The sequence below is a fragment of the Salvelinus namaycush genome, chromosome 9 (genome assembly GCF_016432855.1).
Source record: "Salvelinus namaycush isolate Seneca chromosome 9, SaNama_1.0, whole genome shotgun sequence".
Lineage (NCBI taxonomy): Eukaryota > Metazoa > Chordata > Actinopteri > Salmoniformes > Salmonidae > Salvelinus > Salvelinus namaycush.
Window position 1 is genome coordinate 12,422,054 of NC_052315.1, and position 19,992 is coordinate 12,442,045.

The 19,992-nt window shown below is 41.3% G+C and overlaps 1 protein-coding gene and 1 long non-coding RNA gene across 2 annotated transcripts; both read right to left on the bottom strand.

The window, feature by feature from the left end:
- Positions 1-1,060: 1,060 nt before the first annotated feature.
- Positions 1,061-2,058, bottom strand: LOC120053557. Its single transcript, XR_005477521.1, has 3 exons — positions 1,926-2,058; positions 1,504-1,580; positions 1,061-1,270 (listed from the first exon to the last, which is right to left on the bottom strand). It is a non-coding gene; the product is annotated as an uncharacterized LOC120053557 (long non-coding RNA).
- A 14,451-nt stretch (positions 2,059-16,509) lies between these two features.
- On the bottom strand, positions 16,510-19,549 carry LOC120053366 (mpv17-like protein 2). The gene is made up of 5 exons (XM_039000488.1): positions 19,144-19,549; positions 18,606-18,767; positions 17,994-18,070; positions 17,708-17,836; positions 16,510-17,280 (listed from the first exon to the last, which is right to left on the bottom strand). The coding sequence occupies exons 1-5, from the start codon at positions 19,331-19,333 to the stop codon at positions 17,179-17,181; spliced, it is 660 nt and encodes a 219-aa protein (XP_038856416.1). The 5' UTR covers positions 19,334-19,549; the 3' UTR covers positions 16,510-17,178.
- Positions 19,550-19,992: the final 443 nt, after the last annotated feature.

The following is a 19,992-nucleotide window of genomic DNA, read 5'->3' on the forward strand; positions in this document are numbered from 1 at the left end:
CGGCTGGCATCCGACCTACTTTAGTTTACAGGTAAACAAGTCTAAAAATAAGCCTACTGCCTGGCTGTTTATGTGGTTCACTAAAAATGATCTTAAAATAATATAACCCTACCACTAATCATAATATAATATATATAGCACTTTGTGACATCAGCTGATGTAAAAAGGCCTTTATAAATACATTTGATTGATATTTCTACCTTTATTTAACTAGGCAAGTCAGTTAAGAACAAATCCTTATTTACTATGACGGCCTACTCAGGCCAAACCCGGACGACGCTGGGCCAATTGTGCGCTGCCCTATGGAACTCCCAATCACGGCCAGATGTGATACAGCCTGGATTCGAACCAGGTACTATACTGACGCCTCTTGTACTGAGATGCAGTGCCTTAGACCGCTGTGACAATCGGGAGAACTAATTTACTAGCTGAATTGACATACACTGAGTATACCAAACATTATGAACACACTTTTTGCCCTCAGAACAGCATGGACTCCACAAGGTGTCGAAAGCGTTCCACAGGGATGCTGGCCCATGTTTACTCCAATGCTTCCCACAGTTGTCAATTTGGCTGGGTGTTCTTTGGGTGGTGGACCTTTCTTGATACACACGGGAAACTGTTGAGCATGAAAAACCCAGCAACATTGCAGTTCTTGACACAAACCGGTGAGCCTGGCAGCTTCTACCGTGCCCCATTCAGACACAAATCTTTTGTCTTCCCCATTCACCCTCTGAATGGCACACATACACAATCCATGTCTCTAGTGTCTCAAGACTTAAAAATCCTTCTCTAACTTGTCTCCTCCCCTTCATCTACACTGACAAGTGACATCAATAATAGCTTTCACCTGGATTCACCTGGTCAGTCTGTCATGGAAAGAGCAGGTGTTCTTAATGTTTTTATACTCAGTGTATCTTGATGCAATATATAACACATCTCATCTGGAGAAAAAGATAACATAATTCAATGCAATGATTTATTTATTTCAACCCATACAAAAATTAGGCCTGTTTGTCATAGTCTTTTCAAGAAACAGAGAATTTGTCTTTATTATAGCTTTTTTCATAGCTTTATTTCTAGTGATACCTGACACATTGGCAGTGTTTATAAAGGCAGCCCAATTCTGATATTGTGCCAATAATTGGTCTTTTTGACAAATCAGATATTTCGCTAACAATTTGCCAAAAGATCAGAATTGGGCTACCTGTGTAAACGCAGACATTGTCTGTGCATCTTCTGTATTCAGTTCCTTGATGCATCCATCCACCTGTGAATGAAGAGTACAAACGATCGACTTCAGTATGCTGCTGACCAACCTGGGTGGAGATATTCTTTACCGCATCACAGGATTGCTTTTAGTGCCTATACTGACTTCCTTCAAACACACGTCACTTTCCAGCAGCCAGACAAAATAAACAAACAAACAAAAACAGGAACAAAAACACGATGGTGGGTGACACGTCCTCATGAACAACATTGTCTGAACCCCAAATAGAATACCTTCTCTCATGATGTGTTTTCTTTCAGAATTGTTTTGTAGGGTAACGGGCAAATGGAGACTCTTCATTTATTTTGCCCTGAAAATAGGAATAAAAAGAAAGATTTAGAATGAATTTGGATTCAAAGATTTGTACCTTTTGAATGCATTGCATTAGAGACAAAAGACTGGAGCACAAAGTGTGTAAAGCACATGATTTAAAAAAGAAACCATCTTTGCATAGAATTGATCATCAACATCAATTATCTGATAAACTGGCCTAATTCTCATGTGTTAAAGAATCCATTTTGGTTTACATGACATTGGTATCCTGTGCGTTAAACAGCTTTTCTTCTGTCACTTCTATATCCGAATGTCCTGTTCATTGAACAGGAAGCTCTTTTGCATGCAATATCTACAATTCACCAATACAAAATCAATTCACCAATGGCACATCTTCAAGCCTCTGAAATGTGGAACCTCTGGAAGTAATGAGCTTTGCAATTCCAACAGCCAGCAGAAGACCCAGACAGATGCAGAATATGCAGAGGACTGCTACGAGGCCCGGACTCCTTGACATGACATGTCTCCCATCACTTTCTAAGGCTAAAGAATGAATAACAGTGATAAAGTATGGTTACAAAAATATATAAATCAGTTCTCTTAAAAGTAAATTGAATCTATTAATCAGGTGGCATTTCCGAAACATGAACATGCTGTTCTCTTGAAAGCTTAATTATAACAGAACCTATGTGTCCACTGGTAACAGTTTGCTTTACCACTAATACTCACTGTCTGCAAGGATTATTACATTTGATTAATTCAATAATATATTAATTATTTTCATCTGAAAAACACACCTGTGCTTGAGCTCATGTTCCCTGTCGTAAAATCAGAGCTTGGCGACAAAGTTGATGAGAAGATTGAGGATGTTGAGTCATGACCAACTGTTCCAGTTAGGGTCTGATTCATAGTAGTGTTAGCTGTAAAACCTGTAGAGGTCTGTGTGGTGGTGCTGCCATTGGATGCTTGTGATGGAGTCAGTGGCTGAGAGGATTGGGAAGGCTCAGTTGTAGGTGATGAAGGGGATGATTCCATTGGGACTCTAGTGTCACCAGTAGGATCTGTATTAGGTGCTTCACTGACTGATGAACTTGTTCTACTGGTTGGCATAGCAGGGACCACTGTGGGGATGGTGACAGACAATGTTGGGGTATTCCTGGTGGTTCCCTTCGTTGGAGTCACTGTCAAGGTTGATGATGGGGCTCCAGAGGACCCTGCATTAAAGGAGTGTTAGTATTGGATCATTTCATATTTACATACAGGCATAATCATATTTTGTTATGCTCTGTAACTGGGTCATCCCTGATAACAAATCTGCATCCGAGTCCAATGTTTTGAGACAATTTGTTTATTGTAAAACAAATTGAGCCAAAACCTGGTATGCATTTGGGTAGTCTCTTGTGATAAACCAGGGATGGGAAGGGGGGTCTCAACTTACTGTTGAGAGTTAGAATAGTAGAATACACAAGGTGCAATTTAGAAATTTGGTTGTGCATCAGCGGTTTCTCTTTTTATGTCAGTCAATATATTTTAGATCGATAAGTTAGCTCGCCGCTAAACTATCTAAGCTTGTTATCAGTCTCACTCTGATATACTAAATGACCAAAAGTATGTGTACACTTGCTCGTGAAACATCTCATTCCAAAATCATGGGCATAAATATGGAGTTGGTCCCCACATTGCTGCTGTAACAGCCTCCACTCTTCTGGGAAGGCTTTCCACTAGATGTTGGAACATTGCTGCAGGGACTTGCTTCCATTCAGCCACAAGAGCATTATTGAGGTCGGGCACTGATGTTAGGCGATTAGGCCTGGCCCGCAGTCGGCCTTCCAATTAATCCCAATGGTGTTCAATGTAGTTGAGTTCAAGGCTCTGTGGAGGCCAGTCAATTTCTTCCACACCAATCTCGACAAACCATTTCTGTATGGACCTCGTTTTGTGCACGGGGGCATTGTCATCCGCCAAACTCAGATTCGTCCGTTGGACTACCAGATGGTGAAGAGTGATTCATCACTCCAGATAACGCATTTCCACTGCTCCGGAGTCCAATTGCGGCGAGCTTTACACCATTCCAGCCGACGCTTGGCATTGCGCATGGTGATCTACTTCATGAAGCTCCCAACAAACAGTTATTGTGCTGACGTTGCTTCGAGAGGCAGTTTGGAACGCAGTAGTGAGTGTTGCAACCGAGGACAGACAAGGACAGCACTCGGCGGTCCCGTTCAGTGAGCTTGTGTGGCCTACCACTTCGCTGCTGAGCCGTTGTTGCTCCTAGATGTTTCCACTTCACAATAACAGTACTTACAGTTGACCGGCTGTGTGCTCGATTTCATACACCTGTCAGCAACGGGTGTGGCTGAAATAGCCGTATCCACTAATTTGAAGCGGTGTCCACATACTTTTGTATATATAGTGTATCATATTAAAAACTGCAAACATTTATCTCCCTTCCATAGCAAACTTGTTTAAAACTGTGACATTTTCTCTACACCCCAAATGTGTAGAATTGCACAAAATTAACCCTTTTTTTTATTGTCAAGAGGGGGGCCAATAAAACATTTTGCTTGCAATGTGGTGGTGAGGGGGGCGCTCATGATGAGTTCAGATTTTTTGTGGCCCCCCACCCCCATCAAAGTTGCCCATCCCTGTGATACACTGTTACTGGCCAGTGCACAAGCAACATTTGGTTCTGTACTGGGTGCTGAGATTAGCATTTGGGTAGCACAACTGGGTCGATTGACAAGGTTACATGTAGAGCTGGAGTGTAAAAAATAAATGTAATGTCTGTTTTGCTAATGAAGAACAAGACTTCACATGATTTGCATATTATGTAAGTAATACTACATTTTGCAATATCTAAAATGGTAGATGTAAATAACCCAGATGGTGCCATTATATTAACAGACAACTACAGATTCAACTCATCCCAAACTCATATTTGGTTGGAGGCATGCCCCTGGCCTTTTAGGTTTCACTGGAACTTTCTTCATTAGTAACCTAATGCTCTATGACCTTAGAAAACCCTGGATTAAATTCAGACCTTTTATAGAATACTTTGTAGCTGCTTGTATGTATTATACAAAAATAAACCTATATCACTTGACCTGAAACCACCATGTCCTGTATTGTGTTAAAACAAGTATTTCCTAGTCATGTTTTATTTTTACGGTATGACCCTAACCTCAATTGTTGCATAATTTGCATATACAATGAGCCCTCCATCCAGTTTAGGTAAATTATTCTACAAGTAAACAGGTTTCACGAAGAAAATGTTAAATATTGACTTACCAAGAGCGACGGCTACCGAAACAAATGATATAAATATAGTGACACCCATTACACCTGCCATGTTGCTCTAGAGGTAAAGACACTCAACTCAACAGCACATCCACATTATTACATCCTTGAAAGCAGGATGTTGGTAAATGGCCAGGGAGGTGTGCTTATTTTTCAGTGCATATTCAATGGCTGGGGCTGGCGAGTCATTGTTTGAACAAGTATGTTAGCTCAATAATAAAATGCGCTGCTCAAATTTACCACCCTCAAAGTGTCGGGATTTGAATGGCAGGCAACAGTCTCGAGGCTTTACGGTGGGATTAATTATTCTACAAAACAATTAAAATCCTTCAAACATCCATTCACATAACTTTCTTAATGCGTCAGCTATTGTTTAATATCTACTGTTTAAAATGATTTTAAAAATATCAATTGAATTCCTAAAAATACAAACAACATACCTAAATAAAGCAGCATTGTCTGAGAAAATAATCACTAGCTAGGTTTCCATCCAATTGGTGACAGATTCTCATGCGAATATAAAAAAATCTGCATAAAGAAATACATTTTCCCACCAGTGGTGTTTCCACCAAACCAACCAAATGTACTTTTTCGCTTAAGTTTTCATGTACCGAATAAAAATCAACAGTTCAGTGTATTTTCAACTCTACCGAACTCTACAAAAACTGTTGAGTTAAATAGCAAACGTGCCCAGTGGCGAACCGTCATTCAGGGCCCCACCTGTTTTGAGCCCCATATTTTTAACAGAAAATAAAATAGATGTATAATGTTATTGTTTTGGGTGGGGGTATGCCTGTTTTGCATGTTATTTTGACATTAATACATGTCACAAATCAGTTTGGAAACAATGTAAAAAAATATATAATTGAGTTTATAAAGCCGCATACAAACATTTTTGTTTTCTTGAGTAAGGCAGCTCCAAAATGCAGGTGTTTCAGCCTGGCTCAGTGCTCTCTGTGGTGGTGGGGCAAGCCAGCAGAAACTACGGAGCGTTTGGCCGTGATTGGCTCAGTGTTTTGTCACTCATGGGGACACTACGTTCCCATGAGTTAGACCTCGACAGCAGCATATAAGACATTTTTGGACTCACCTTGTTGTGTGCGGCGGTCCTTCAGTTGGCAGATTTTGTCATCAAAGAAAAATATTTACAATTCCGAGTTGGATGACTGTTCAAAACGTATTTTACAAGTCTGACTTCCCAGTTGCAATGCTTGCGGTTAGCCATTGTCACCGATTCCTTCCTAACAACTCATTGTTGAATTTGCGATTTCCAACTTGTTGTGTAATGTTTATGTCCAATTGCGGTTGAGCACTGATACGTTTTATATATTATTTATCATCATTATTTCTCTTCACATGACAAGGATTAAAAAGGATTTGCCCGTAGATTGTCTACTTGGTTTATCATGATGACTGCTAGCTAAGATTTTGAAAGTAAGATGTTGACATGATCAGTCCAATCAAAGCTACTGTAGATATAATGTGATTTGACGTCATTTTATCTGTGGCCAATGACCTTGAGCCTTCTTGGAAGGGCACTTCTAATGTAACTCTATGGCAGCACCCAAAGGGCTCATATTCTTGATGTCTATCCTTACTAAAGGCGGGTGATGTAGTGTCCCCATGAGTGACAGAACACTGAGCCAATCACGGTGCAATGCTGAGCCAATCATGGTGCAATGCTCCTATTTTCTGCTGGCCTGCCCCACTACCACAGAAAGCACTGAGCTAGGCTGAAACACCTGCATTCTGGAGGTGCCTGTTTGTATGCGGCTTTATTAACTCAATGATATATATCTTTTTTACATTGTTTGCAAACTCATATGTGACACGTATTAATGCCAAAATAACATGTAAACAGGCAAGCCCCCCCCCCAAAAAAAACAACATATTCCCCCCCCCCCCACCTGCCATGAATGACGGGTCACCACTGGACCTCGAAAATTCTCACCCCTTGGGTGCTTCCATAGAGTTACATTAGAAGTGCCCTTCCAAGAAGGATCAAGGTCATTGGCCACAGATAAAATGGCATCAAATACATTATATGTACAGTAGCTTTGATTGGACTGATCATGTCAACATCCTACTTTCTAAATATTAGCTAGCAGTCATCATCATGAATCAAATCGACAATCTTTTTTTATTGTTTTTTAAAATGTATTTCACCTTTATTTAACCAGGTAAGCTAGTTGAGAACAAGTTCTCATTTACAACTGCGACCTGGCCAAGATAAAGCAAAGCAGTGCAGACAGAAACAACAACACAGAGTTACACATGGAATAAGCAAGCGTACAGTCAATAACACAATAGAAAAAAAAGAAAGTCTATATACATTGTGTGCAAATGGCATGAGGAGGTAAGGCAATAAATAGGCCATAGTAGCAAAGTAATTACATTTTAGCAGATTAACACTGGAGTGATAGATGAGCAGATGATGATGAGCAGATGATGGTGTGTGAGTAGTGATACTGGTGTGCAAAAGAGCAGCAAAGTAAATGAAAACAATATGGGGGATGAGGTAGGTAGATTGGGTGGGCTATTTACAGATAGACTGTGTACAGCTGCAGCGATCGGTTAGCTTCTCAGATAGCTGATGTTTAAAGTTAGTGAGGGAAATGTAAGTCTCCAGCTTCAGCGATTTTTGCAATTCGTTCCAGTCACTGGCAGCAGAGAACTAGAAGGAAAGGCGGCCAAACAGGTGTTGGCTTTGGGGATGACCAGTGAGATATACCTGCTGGAGCGTGTGCTACGGTTGGGTGTTGTTATCGTGAACAGTGAGCTGAGATAAGGTGGAGCTTTACCTAGCATAGACTTATAGATGACCTGGAGCCAGTGGGTCTGGCGATGAATATGTAGCGAGGGCCAGCTGACTAGAGCATACAGGTCACAGTGGTGGGTGGTATAAGGCGCTTTGGTAACAAAACAGATGGCACTGTGATAGACTACATCCAATTTGCTGAGTAGAGTGTTGGAAGCTATTTTGTAGATGACATCGCCGAAGTCGAGGATCGGTAGGATAGTCAGTTTTACTAGGGTAAGTTTGGCGGCGTGAGTGAAAGAGGCTTTAGTGCGAAATAGAAAGCCGATTTTAGATTTGATTTTGGATTGGAGATGTTTGATATGATTCTGGAAGGAGAGTTTACATTCTAGCCAGACACCTAGTTATTTGTAGTTGTCCACGTATTCTAGGTCAGAACCGTCCAGAGTAGTGATGCTGGACGGGCGGGCGGGTGCGGGCAGCGAACGGTTGAAAAGCATGCATTTAGTTTTACTAGCGTTTAAGAGCAGTTGGAGGCCACGGAAGGAGTGTTGTATGGCATTGAAGATCGTTTGGAGGTTAGTTAACACAGTGTCCAAAGAAGGGCCAGATGTATACAGAATGGTGTCATCTGCGTAGAGGTGGATCAGGGAATCACCCGCAGCAAGAGCGACATCGTTGATATATACAGAGAAAAGAGTCGGCCCGAGAATTGAACCCTGTGGTACCCCCATAGAGACTGCCAGAGGTCCGGATAACAGGCCCTCCGATTTGACACACTGAACTCTGTCTGCGAAGTAGTTGGTGAACCAGGCTAGGCAGTCATTTGAGAAACCAAGGCTATTGAGTCTGCCGATACGAATACGGTGATTGGACAGAGTCGAAAGCCTTGGCCAGGTCGATGAAGACTGCTGCACAGTACTGTCTTTTATCGATGGCGGTTATGATATTGTTTAGTACCTTGAGTGTGGCTGAGGTGCACCCATGACCAGCTCGGAAACCGGATTGCACAGCGGAGAAGGTACAGTGGGATTCTAAATGGTCAGTGATCTGTTTATTAACTTGGCTTTCGAAGACTTTAGAAAGGCAGGGCAGGATGGATATAGGTCTATAACAGTTTGGGTCTAGAGTGTCACCCCCTTTGAAGAGGGGGATGACCGCGGCAGCTTTCCAATCTTTAGGGATCTCGGACAATATGAAAGAGCGGTTGAACAGACTGGTAATAGGGGTTGCAACAATGGCGGCGGATAATTTTAGAAAGAGAGGGTCCAGATTGTCTAGCCCAGCCGATTTGTACGGGTCCAGGTTTTACAGCTCTTTCAGAACATCTGCTATCTGGATTTGGGTGAAGGAGAAGCTGGGGAGGCTCGGGCAAGTAGCTGCGGGGGGTGCGGAGCTGTTGGCCGGGGTTGGGGTAGCCAGGAGGAAAGCATGGCCAGTCGTAGAGAAATGCTTATTGAAATTTTCGATTATCATGGATTTATCAGTGGTGACCGTGTTACCTAGCCTCAGTGCAGTGGGCAGCTGGGAGGAGGTGCTCTTGTTCTCCATGGACTTTACAGTGTCCCAAAACTTTTTGGAGTTAGAGCTATAGGAAGCAAATTTCTGTTTGAAAAAGCTAGCCTTTGCTTTCCTGACTGACTGTGTGTATTGGTTCCTGACTTCCCTGAACAGTTGCATATCGCGGGGACTATTCGATGCTATTGCAGTCTGCCACAGGATGTTTTTGTGCTGGTCAAGGGCAGTCAGGTCTGGAGTGAACCAAGGGCTATATCTGTTCTTAGTTCTAATTTTTTTGAAAGGGGCATGCTTATTTAAGATGGTGAGGAAATTACTTTTAAAGAACAACCAGGCATCCTCGACTGACGGGATGAGGTCAATATCCTTCCAGGATACCCGGGCCAGGTCGATTAGAAAGGTCTGCTCGCAGAAGTGTTTTAGGGAGCGTTTGACAGTGATGAGGGGTAGTCGTTTGACCGCGGACCCATAGCGGATGCAGGCAATGAGGCAGTGATCGCTGAGATCCTGATTGAAAACAGCAGAGGTGTATTTGGAGGGCAAGTTGGTCAGGATAATATCTATGAGGGTGCCCATGTTTACGGATTTAGGGTTGTAACTGGTGGTTTCTTTGATAATTTGTGTGAGATTGAGGGCATCTAGCTTAGATTGCAGTACTGCTGGGGTGTTAAGCATATCCCAGTTTAGGTCACCTAACAGAACGAACTCTGAAGATAGATGGGGGGCAATCAATTCACATATGGTGTCCAGGGCACAGCTGGGAGCTGAGGGGGGTCTATAACAGGTGGCAACAGTGAGAAACTTATTTCTGGAGAGATTCATTTTTTTAAATTAGAAGCTCGAACTGTTTGGGCAGTAGATTGCAACTCCTCCCCCTTTGGCAGTTCTATCTTGATGGAAAATGTTGTAATTGGGTATGGAAATCTCCAAATTTTTGGTGGCCTTCCTAAGCCAGGATTCAGACACGGCAAGGACATCAGGGTCGGCGGAGTGTGCTAAAGTAGTGAGTAAAACAAACTTAGGGAGGAGGCTTCTGATATTAACATGCATGAAACCAAGGCTTTTTCGATTACAAAAGTCAACAAATGAGAGTGCCTGGGGACACACAGTGCCTGGGTTAGCCTCCACATCACCCGAGGAACAGAGGAGGAGTAGGATGAGGGTACGGCTAAAGGCTAGCAAAACTGGTTGTCTAGTGCGTTGGGGACAGAGAATAAAAGGAGCAGATTTCTGGGTGTGGTAGAATAGATTCAGGGCATAATGTGCAGACAGGGGTATGGTGCGGTGCGGCTACAGTGGAGGTAAGCCCAGGCACTGAGTGATGATAAGAGAGGTTGCATCTCTGGCAAATCCTTTTAAATCCTTGTCATATGAAGATAAATAATGAAGAGAAATTATAGATAAAACATATCCGTGCTCAAGTTGGAAATCGGAAATTCAACAATGAGTGGTTTGGAAGGAATCAGTGACAATGGCTGTGTGGTCCCAAAACTGGGATTAAGAGGCTCTTTTCCAAGTTTAAAATTATAAACATTCAACATTGGCCATGCTGTCAATGAAGCATGATTTGTGCCGCACTCAAAACAACTGTTAACTCGGAACTGCGAAAACTTGTCTTCAGTGAGTTCAAGACAACTGGGAAGTCGGGAATAAACGAGGTACGACCTGAAGATCAATGATGTCATCATGGTTTGACCTTGATGCTTTCCGAGTTCCCAGTTGTTTTGAAAGTACCATAAATCCAGAGAATGCCAGACTTTGATGACAAAATTTGCCCACGAAGGACCGCTGCACCACCTTCCTGTTGAAGTGAGTCCAAAAATGTATTGTATGCTCAAATCAAATCAAATTGTATTTGTCACATGCGCCGAATACAAAAGTGCTAAACAAATAGTTATATTGACTACGTCCGTCCTAGCTGGCTCATTAATGTCTTAAAAGAAATTACGGATTGCCTCTTATCCGTTTATCGTCCCCTTATGCCATAGTTTGTACATCTCAATTGTCATTAGAAACCACATATGTTGAAGCAAGTCAGCCATATCAGCTATGTTTTTTTAAAAGGCAGTAAAATAAGGTTGAATGAACTGTTTTGCTTCCAGACTGTTTTGCTGCACTTTTGAGATCTACAGACTTCAGAACATGTGCTGTTCTTACAGTGTTCTCCTTGTACACCAAGTCAGAACCGCTGATAGCCAGGTGTAGCAGTGGTAAGATGTTGGGAGAAATGTATGTAGCTCTGACAGTTTGTGGGCACGGTTTGTCACCGTTATAGTGCAATTAATGTATTGCTTTGTGTTGTGTTGTGTTGTGTAGTGGCTTTGCTGGCATGCATCCCACTTGTATTTTTTTTTGCCCCACCAAGATTTACATGCTAAAATCGCCAATGAATGTGCCTACATATCTGGTCCTGGCATGTACGCTCTAAAGCTAACAGGTGGCAGATACAGTGCAGGTAGGTTGTAGGGTAGGCTAGTCTATGATGAGATTATTATGGATGCGAGTTTAAAATAATAGGTTTATTTGTCAATCGACATTCAAGCATTGATCATCATGTCACCAGAATAAGACCGTTGATAGATATTGAAAAGGTGCATCAAGATCACAGTGCACTTCCAACACCCTGTGAAGTTCATCATGATTTATTTCATCTGTAGCCTAATAAACTGTATGGTTTAACAAGTCATCGTGGGAGGACCACACACCATATCATCGTGTGACTCCAAATTTACTTCGATATGATGGTTATTAGGTACAGTTGAAGTCGGAAGTTTCCATACACTTAGGTTGGAGTCATTTAAACACGTATTTCAACCTCTCCACACATTTCTTGTTAACAAACTATAGTTCTGGCAAGTCGGTTAGGACATCTACTTTGTGCATGACACAAGTAATTTTTCCAACAATTGTTTACAGACAGATTATTTCATTTATAATTCACTGTATCACAATTCCAGTGGATCAGAAGTTTACATATACGAAGTTGACTGTGCCTTTAAACAGTTTGGAAATTTTCAGAAAATGATGTCATGGCTTTAGAAGCTTCTGGTAGGCGAATTGACATTATTTGAGTCAATTGGAGGTGTACCTGTGGATGTATTTCAAGGCCTACCTTCAAACTCAGTGCCTCTTCGCTTGACATCATGGAAAAATCAAAAGAAATCCGCCAAGACCTCAGAAAGATATTGTAGACCTCCACAAGTCTGGTTCATCCTTGGGAGCAATTTCCAAACACCTGAAGGTACCACGTTCATCTGTGCAAACAATAGTAAGCAAGTGTAAACACCATGGGACCACGCAGCCGTTATACCGCTCAGGAAGGAGACGCGTTCTGTCTCCTAGAGATGAACGTACTTTGGTGCGAAAAGTGCAAATCAATACCAGAAAAACAGCAAAGGACCTTGTGAAGATGCTGGAGGAAAAAGGTACAAAAGTATCTATATCCGGGCCTCCCGAGTGGCGCAGTGGTCTAAGGCACTGCATCGCAGTGCTAGCTGTGCCACTAGAGATTCTGGGAGTCCAGGCTCTGTCGCAGCCGGCCGCGACTGGGAGGCCCATGGGGCGGCGCACAATTGGCCCAGTGTCGTCTGGGTTAGGGAGAGTTTGGCCGGTAGGGATATCCATGTCTCATCGCGCACTAGCGACTCCTTTGGCGGGCCGGGCGCAGTGCACTCTGACATGGTCGCCAGGTGTACGGTGTTTCCTCCAACACATTGGTGCGGTTGGCTTCCGGGTTGGATGGGCAATGTGTCAAGAAGCAGTGTGGCTTAGTTGGGTTGTGTTTCGGGGGACGCATGGCTCTCGACCTTCGCCTCTCCCGAGTCCATACGGGAGTTGCAGTGATGAGACAAGACTGTAACTACTACCAATTGGATACCACGAAATTGGGGAGAAAAAAGGGGTGAAAAATACAACAACAAAAAAGTATCTATATCCACAGTAAAACGAGTCCTATATCGACATAACCTGAAAGGCCGCTCAGTAAGGAAGAAGCCACTGCTCCAAAACCGCCATAAAAAAGCCAGACTACAGTTGGCAACTGCACATGGGGACAAAGATCATACTTTTTGGAGAAATGTCCTCTGGTCTGATGAAACAAAAATAGAACTGTTTGGCCATAATGACCATTGTTATGTTTGGAGGAAAAAGGGGGAGGCTTGCAAGCCGAAAAACACCATCCCAACCATGGCAGCATAATGTTGTGGGGGTGCTTCACAAAATAGAAGGCATCATGAGGAAGGGAAATTATGTGGATATATTGAAGCAACATCTCAAGACATCAGTCAGGAAGTTAAAGCTTGGTCGCAAATGGGCAATGACCCAAAGCATACTTCCAAAGTTGTGGCAAAATGGCTTAAGGACAACAAAGTCAAGGTATTGGAGTGGCCCTCACAAAGCCCTGACCTCAATCATATAGAAAATTTGTGGGCAGAACTGAAAAAGTGTGTGCGAGCAAGGAGGCCTACAACCCTGACTCAGTTACACCAGCTCTGTCAGGAGGAATGGGCCAAAATTCACCCAACTTATTATGGGAAGCTTGTGGAAGGCTACCCGAAACATTTGACCCAAGTTAAAACAATTTAAAGGCAATGCTACCAAATACTAATTGAGTGTATGTAAACTTCTGTCCCACTGGGAATGTGATGAAAGAAATAAAAACTGAAATAAATCATTCTATCAACTATTATTCTGACATTTCACGTTCTTAAAATAAAGTGGTGATCCTAACTGACCTAAAACAGGGAATTTTTACTAGGATTAAATATCAGGAATTGTGAAAAACTGAGTTTAAATATATTTGGCTAAGGTGTATGTAAACTTCTGACTTCAACTGTATATATCAATATTTGCACATAAAGGCGTTTCCACGGCCATTTCTCGCATAAAACATTTTACCGACACAAAAAATATCCCACCATGTTGAACAAACAAATGTTCTGTCGGCATTTGTCAAATTGTACATAAACGTCCTGCGATGGAAACCCATTTAACTTTTATTTTTCATTCGGCACATGGAAATTTCATTGCAAAAGTAATTTGTATGTGCACTAAGTCAATCTATTGTTGCGCCATATCAAGTTCTGGAAACGCTTCAGTGAGGAAATGTTCCTTCTATTCCAGGGCACAGCAGAGGAACTTCGCCAATTCCCCTCCTTCATCAATACAAGAAGTGACCATCTGAAATTCACGCTCACCTTTGATGCGCATGCAACAGGTATTCTGGACATTTTCATAAAGGTGGGGGGGGGGGGCTTTAGCACGGACATATGCACGTAGCCGACAGGAATTCCCTGTTAAGCAGATATAGCTTCCACCCTACATCCCTGAAAAAGAACCCCTCCCTGTCAGCCAATACATCCGCGGACGCAATATCTTTAGTACACAGTGACTATGACAAACAAGCCGACTGTCTGGATGGGCGTTTCAGACAGCGTGGTTACCCAGAGGAATGGCTTCATGACGCAAGGGACCGTTACAAGAATATGAACCAGGATGACAGCCTCACGCCCAAATCACCCCGCCCCCCTGACCAACGAGTTCAATGTTTCCTTCAATACTCCCCACTTGGCAAACAGTTCGACCACATCATTAAAAAACACTGGCACATCTTGAGCACTGATCCACAACTGGAAAATACGTTTAAAGAAGCCCGCGGGAAGTCTTCAGACGCCCCCCAACATCAGTCAAATGGTGGTGAGGTCTGATCTTCCAGCGGTGCCACATAGCACCTTTCTAGACAATGTGTCCTACGGTAATTACAGATGTGGCCGATGTATCCAGTGTCACTTTACGAACAAATGCACAATGTCCAATCACCCTATCACGGGCAAGGCCATTAAGATTAAGGCCACCATTGTGTGTCCCACAAAAAAAAATAGTATTCCTGATCAATTGTATTTGTGGTCTACGCTATGTAGGAAAAACGAAACGAGCTCTGAAAACAAGGATAGCAGAACACAGGAGTAATATCAGGACTCTTGACCATAGAAAACCTGTGGCTGCGCATGTCATGGCGGCTCGTCACAACATCAACTTTCTGAGATACATTCTACTGAGCATAGAATTGTATTGGATTCACCGTTTGTCCACAGTGTTTCCTAAAGGTCTGAACCAAGAGTTTGATATCAGACCATATCTTACATTCATATGTTAAGTTGATTTGTCCTTCCATCCAGGTCTCCACTTTGTCATGTTGTACATATAAGATTTTATGTAACTACTAGCCCCCACATGTGTCCATCTCATTGATATCAATTACAAGTTGTTTTTGTAATAGGTCACAGTAATTGTATCTACGGCCACCGCGCGTAATTGTCTTTTGGACGGGTATTCCAACAGTTTCCAACGTAATCTTTTTTTAAACTGTTACCTAGGTTAACTTGGACTATTTGTATGTATATAACCCTTTATGACCATATGTACCTCTGTGATTAATTATGACTGACTGTGCAAAAGTGAATTGAATTGTTTCCACACCAACCATGCGTCATGTGCATAATAGTCATGTGATGTGAAATATTTTAACGTTTAATGTGCATAATCAGTGTGCGGGCCTTACTGTTCTTTACACTTCAACACGCGCAGCCTTTCATTCACAATAAGTCCGTTTGATGGAAACATCGCTGTTGGGAAAATGTCCATATTGTTTTATGCAGATTTTAAAATATTCGTATGAAAATCTGTTGCAAATTGGATGGAAAGTTAAGCCTCCTCTTTCGCGATTCTTAAATCAACAGTGGGAGGAAAAGTACCCCAAGGTCATACTTGACTAAAAGTAAAGATACCTTTATAGAAAATGACTCAAGTAAAAGTGAAACGTCTAAAAGCATTTGGTTTAAAAATACTTATGTATCAAAAGTAAATGTAATTGCTAAAATATACTTAAGTATCAAAACTAAAATAATAATTTTCAATTCCTTATATTAAGCAAACCAGTAGCCACAACGTTCTTATATTCCAAAACTCAGACATTTACAAATGAGGCATTTGTGTTTAGTGAGTCCACTAGATCAGAGACAGTAGGTAAGACCAGGATGTTCTCTGGATAAGTGTGAATTGGACCATTTTCTGTCCTGCTAAGCATTCAAAATGTAACAAGTACTTTTGCATGTCAGGGAAAATGTATGGAGCAAAAAATAAGATTATTTTCTTTAGGAATGTAGTGAAGGAAAAGTAAAAGTTGTCAAAAATATAAATAGTATAGTAGAGACCCAAAAAACTCCTTGAGTAAAAATACTTTCAAGTACAACTTAAGTACTTTGCACTACTGCAAAAATGTCATTTAAAAAAAACCTGTGTCACATATCCTTTGATCCCTTTCATTTAAAAAATCAGAAGCAGTTGTAATGTATTATTAAGGTACATGTAAGAGTAATCAGGTCAGACAACTACAAACATTTTTAAAAAATGTATTTAAAAAAAACAAAACATTGAACATGTTAATCACAGCATTTTACAGATGTTTTCCCATCCACCTATGCAAATAGAAGATCATAGATTGATATGTATTATGAACGGACTGTGCATAATCTATCATTTCCATTCAACACATTTGCCATAACTTACCAACTATGTAAATAAATACATAGCATTCTTCATTTAACTGCTGAATCTGTAAATCCTTTCAAAAGTAATAGAACATGTATTTAACCATCATTGCTTCAAGTTTTAAATTGTTGTGAAAACATCTACATCACTGTGACTAACCATTGAGGTCACTAGAACAATCATCTTACAGTAAAACATTGAATACTGGAGGAATTGATGTCTTTCATTATTCAGATAAACGTATTGGTCCATTTGAAATTCTGAGACAAATATTAGGCAGTCGTGAATCACTTTTAAGGCAAGATTGGCATCTTAAACAGTAGGATAACAATATTTGATTATAGTTACTGTGGCTGGAAATAATTAAACCAGAAAAGTTACATGACACATATAACTAATTATACACGCATGAAATTATACACCTTCCAGTGTGCAAGAGACAACTGTTCCAAGAATGAAACATTGATCTTCAACTATTTGGAGTTCAGTATTGAGTTCAGTGCTAGGGCTAAACCTACTCCTCAAACCGTTTAGCTGGAGCGATGGGCCCAACAGCCTCCTGGGTCACCTCTATGACACCACTGTGAAGAACAAGCTCTCCTGGTTGATCATCTTCCTGTCAAAAGACCAATAGAATGGATTAAAAATATATACGCAAAACGTAATTTGTAGTGACGTCAAAATGAGGGGGAGGGGGGTTGTACAAAAGAAAGTCATCAGCGATTAGATAATCTCTAACCAATCAGTGTGTCAAAGCCAAAAACACATTTTCGAAATGCTGCTTTACGTGTGTTCTGGCTCTGGTCCAACCCATCGGTTTATGGGACCAATCAGATGGTCTAGAATGGATTTCCATTATAGAAATCGTCTGGGAGGTACTCAGATCTAGACTCAATGCAGAGAAGAAACTACCTTCCGGGTATTCCGTGGGCATGGCATACCGTTTGGCTGGAGGCCCGGAGCAAGGAGTTTGGGTAGCCAGGCAAAAGGGAGTTATGTTTCCCTATTGATTCCAATATCTCTCCGACTACAGTCCAACTTACTCTGTGTTTGAGGTAAGACAGGTAGGTGTCCCAACCCAGGGTTATTGTGTTTACATAAAGGACCCGGTATTGGGGTGAAAGGAAATAGAAGTTGATCAGCTGTGCAGCAGGCCAGACACACCAATCAGCCTACGGTAAGAAACACAGTAACAATTAAAAATATCATAACCTCAGTCAAATCAACCCTCTATTCTCTAGTGTCATCATATATACATCAGCATAACATATAAGATGGTAAAATTGAACAAGGAATACATTCTACATCATACAGGACTGTAGTACTTACCTTATAGAACTCCCAGAACTTGTCTTTGAATTCCAGCGCACCTTTGGATAGACCGTGTCCCTCCATTACTCCCATGCCTGCAATAAACAAAGGTGAAGGATGGGTGCATTGACTGTATGAAAGTCTGGGATATCTACCAAATGATTAAACAGTATTTAGTCAGTATAAAAATGGAAACACATAGGCTACAGATAACATCCAATCACAATAGTAAGGGTTTGGTACCCATATCAGTTGTTTGTTACCTTAATGCCGTTTGTCATATTCTTGGAAAACTTTGACCCACTCTTTAACATCTAGTATTGACGTACGGTACACAAACCCTTTTACCTCACTAGTGGATTGATGCAATTAAACTGACTCCACACACACTTAAGGTAAACGCACACAAGACATTCACATTCAGAACATTTCACCCCCGAGCCCATCCTAATCCTAATGTGAAAAGTCCTATAGATACACAAGACTAGGGAAGGCTGAAGGCCTATTTGTTCTTGCACTAAGACAATCAAATATTGCATATAAGAATGTTATTTGCAGATATTTTAATGCAAAAATAAATTATACCTTGTATAAATGGAAACCAAAAGAGCTTTTGCATTTCATTCTCACCTAAAAAGTACCAAGCTCCAAGGATTGGTGAGCAAACTAGCTGGTCCACTAGGACTTTCTTGCCTACAGTGTGCAAGGCTTTGCCAATGTAGATTTTATCCAGCCATGAATACCAGTAGTGGAGAACAGGTCCCATGGAGCAACCCACTCCAAACATGTGCCCTAGGGAAAATAGAAAATAAACTATTGACAGAAGTACCTCAAATTATTTTGTACCTACATCTCTATCAAGGATTGGGTATGATGTCAGCTCTAATATAAAAATAAATAAACATTGTGCCAAGAGCCCAATGCTATAATGGCACAGGTGGTAGCTGCACTCGGCCTACTGATGCAGCCAAATATATTGGCACCACTTGCATTTCATAATGCAAGGGAGAAGAACGCTGTTTTTTGGGGGTTGAATTGCTATTTTATTTATTTTCAAAACAAATACACGTGTGAACACCAAAAGTTTTCAATTTCAACTTTCTTTATAATAAACAGTGAATGGTGCCAATATATTTGACCGCAACTGTACACAATTGGATATTCTCACCTGTGCGCCTCCAGTCACGAATTGTCTGAGGATTTTTCATTTTCTCCCTGGTTTGCTGTATGATATCTCCCAGAGACAACATAACACCTCCACTGAGGGTGTTTGTTAATATGAGCAATCTTCCTTGTAACAGTGGTTTCAAATAGAATGAAAAACGCACAAGAACATTTTTACCTCGAAGAAATACCATGATTAATATACAGGAGACCAGTCATCTGCAACGCATTAACTAGCTAACTCTGGCTCGTGCATGCCTGGCAAATGTTGACCCCACGCTAATCAATATCTACTTTTGAAAGTATCGAAGTCGAACCCATCTGATGTGGCAGTTTAGCTGACACATTAGTTGAGTTAAAATAGTAAGTAAAACATAACGTGAATGAGAACTGACTCACTTCCGCATCAGCACATGTAACTTTATACCTCAGTGATGTAACTACCACAGAGTTTTGCTGTGTTCCAGGCAGATTTGAAGTCCTGAAATCACACACTGCCACCGCTACTGCCACCTAGTGTTGACAGTTACATTTGTTGTTTTCAGGCCCTACTGCACTTGCAGCTAGCTAGTGGCCAGCTCAACGATACAATAATATTTTAAATCTGTGAATTAGCTTGACTTACTGTGCACTGAGGTCTATTGAATAACACTCTTTATATAGGTTGGGGTGGGACAGAGTGCCTAAAGTAAAATCATTTTTATATGTAAAACGTGTTTTGAGAGCACATTTGAATGTGTTGTGGTGTTAAATTAAGTATAGCATCATCATGTGGCAAAAAACAATTTTAACTGTCAAAGGCCTTGTTCCGTCTCTCCGAAGAGTTTAATACAGACGGCAGATGAGCCAGACT

Bases quoted from the DNA above. Each gene is read 5' to 3' on its own strand.
- LOC120053366 (XM_039000488.1), bottom strand. From the start codon at position 19,333: ATGGTATTTCTTCGAGGTAAAAATGTTCTTGTGCGTTTTTCATTCTAT. The intron at 18,768-19,143 runs GTGAGAATATCC...TATTTTCCCTAG, and splicing joins TCGTGACTGGAGGCGCACAG to GGCACATGTTTGGAGTGGGT. The intron at 18,071-18,605 runs GTGAGAATGAAA...TGTTTATTGCAG, and splicing joins TGGAGCTTGGTACTTTTTAG to GCATGGGAGTAATGGAGGGA.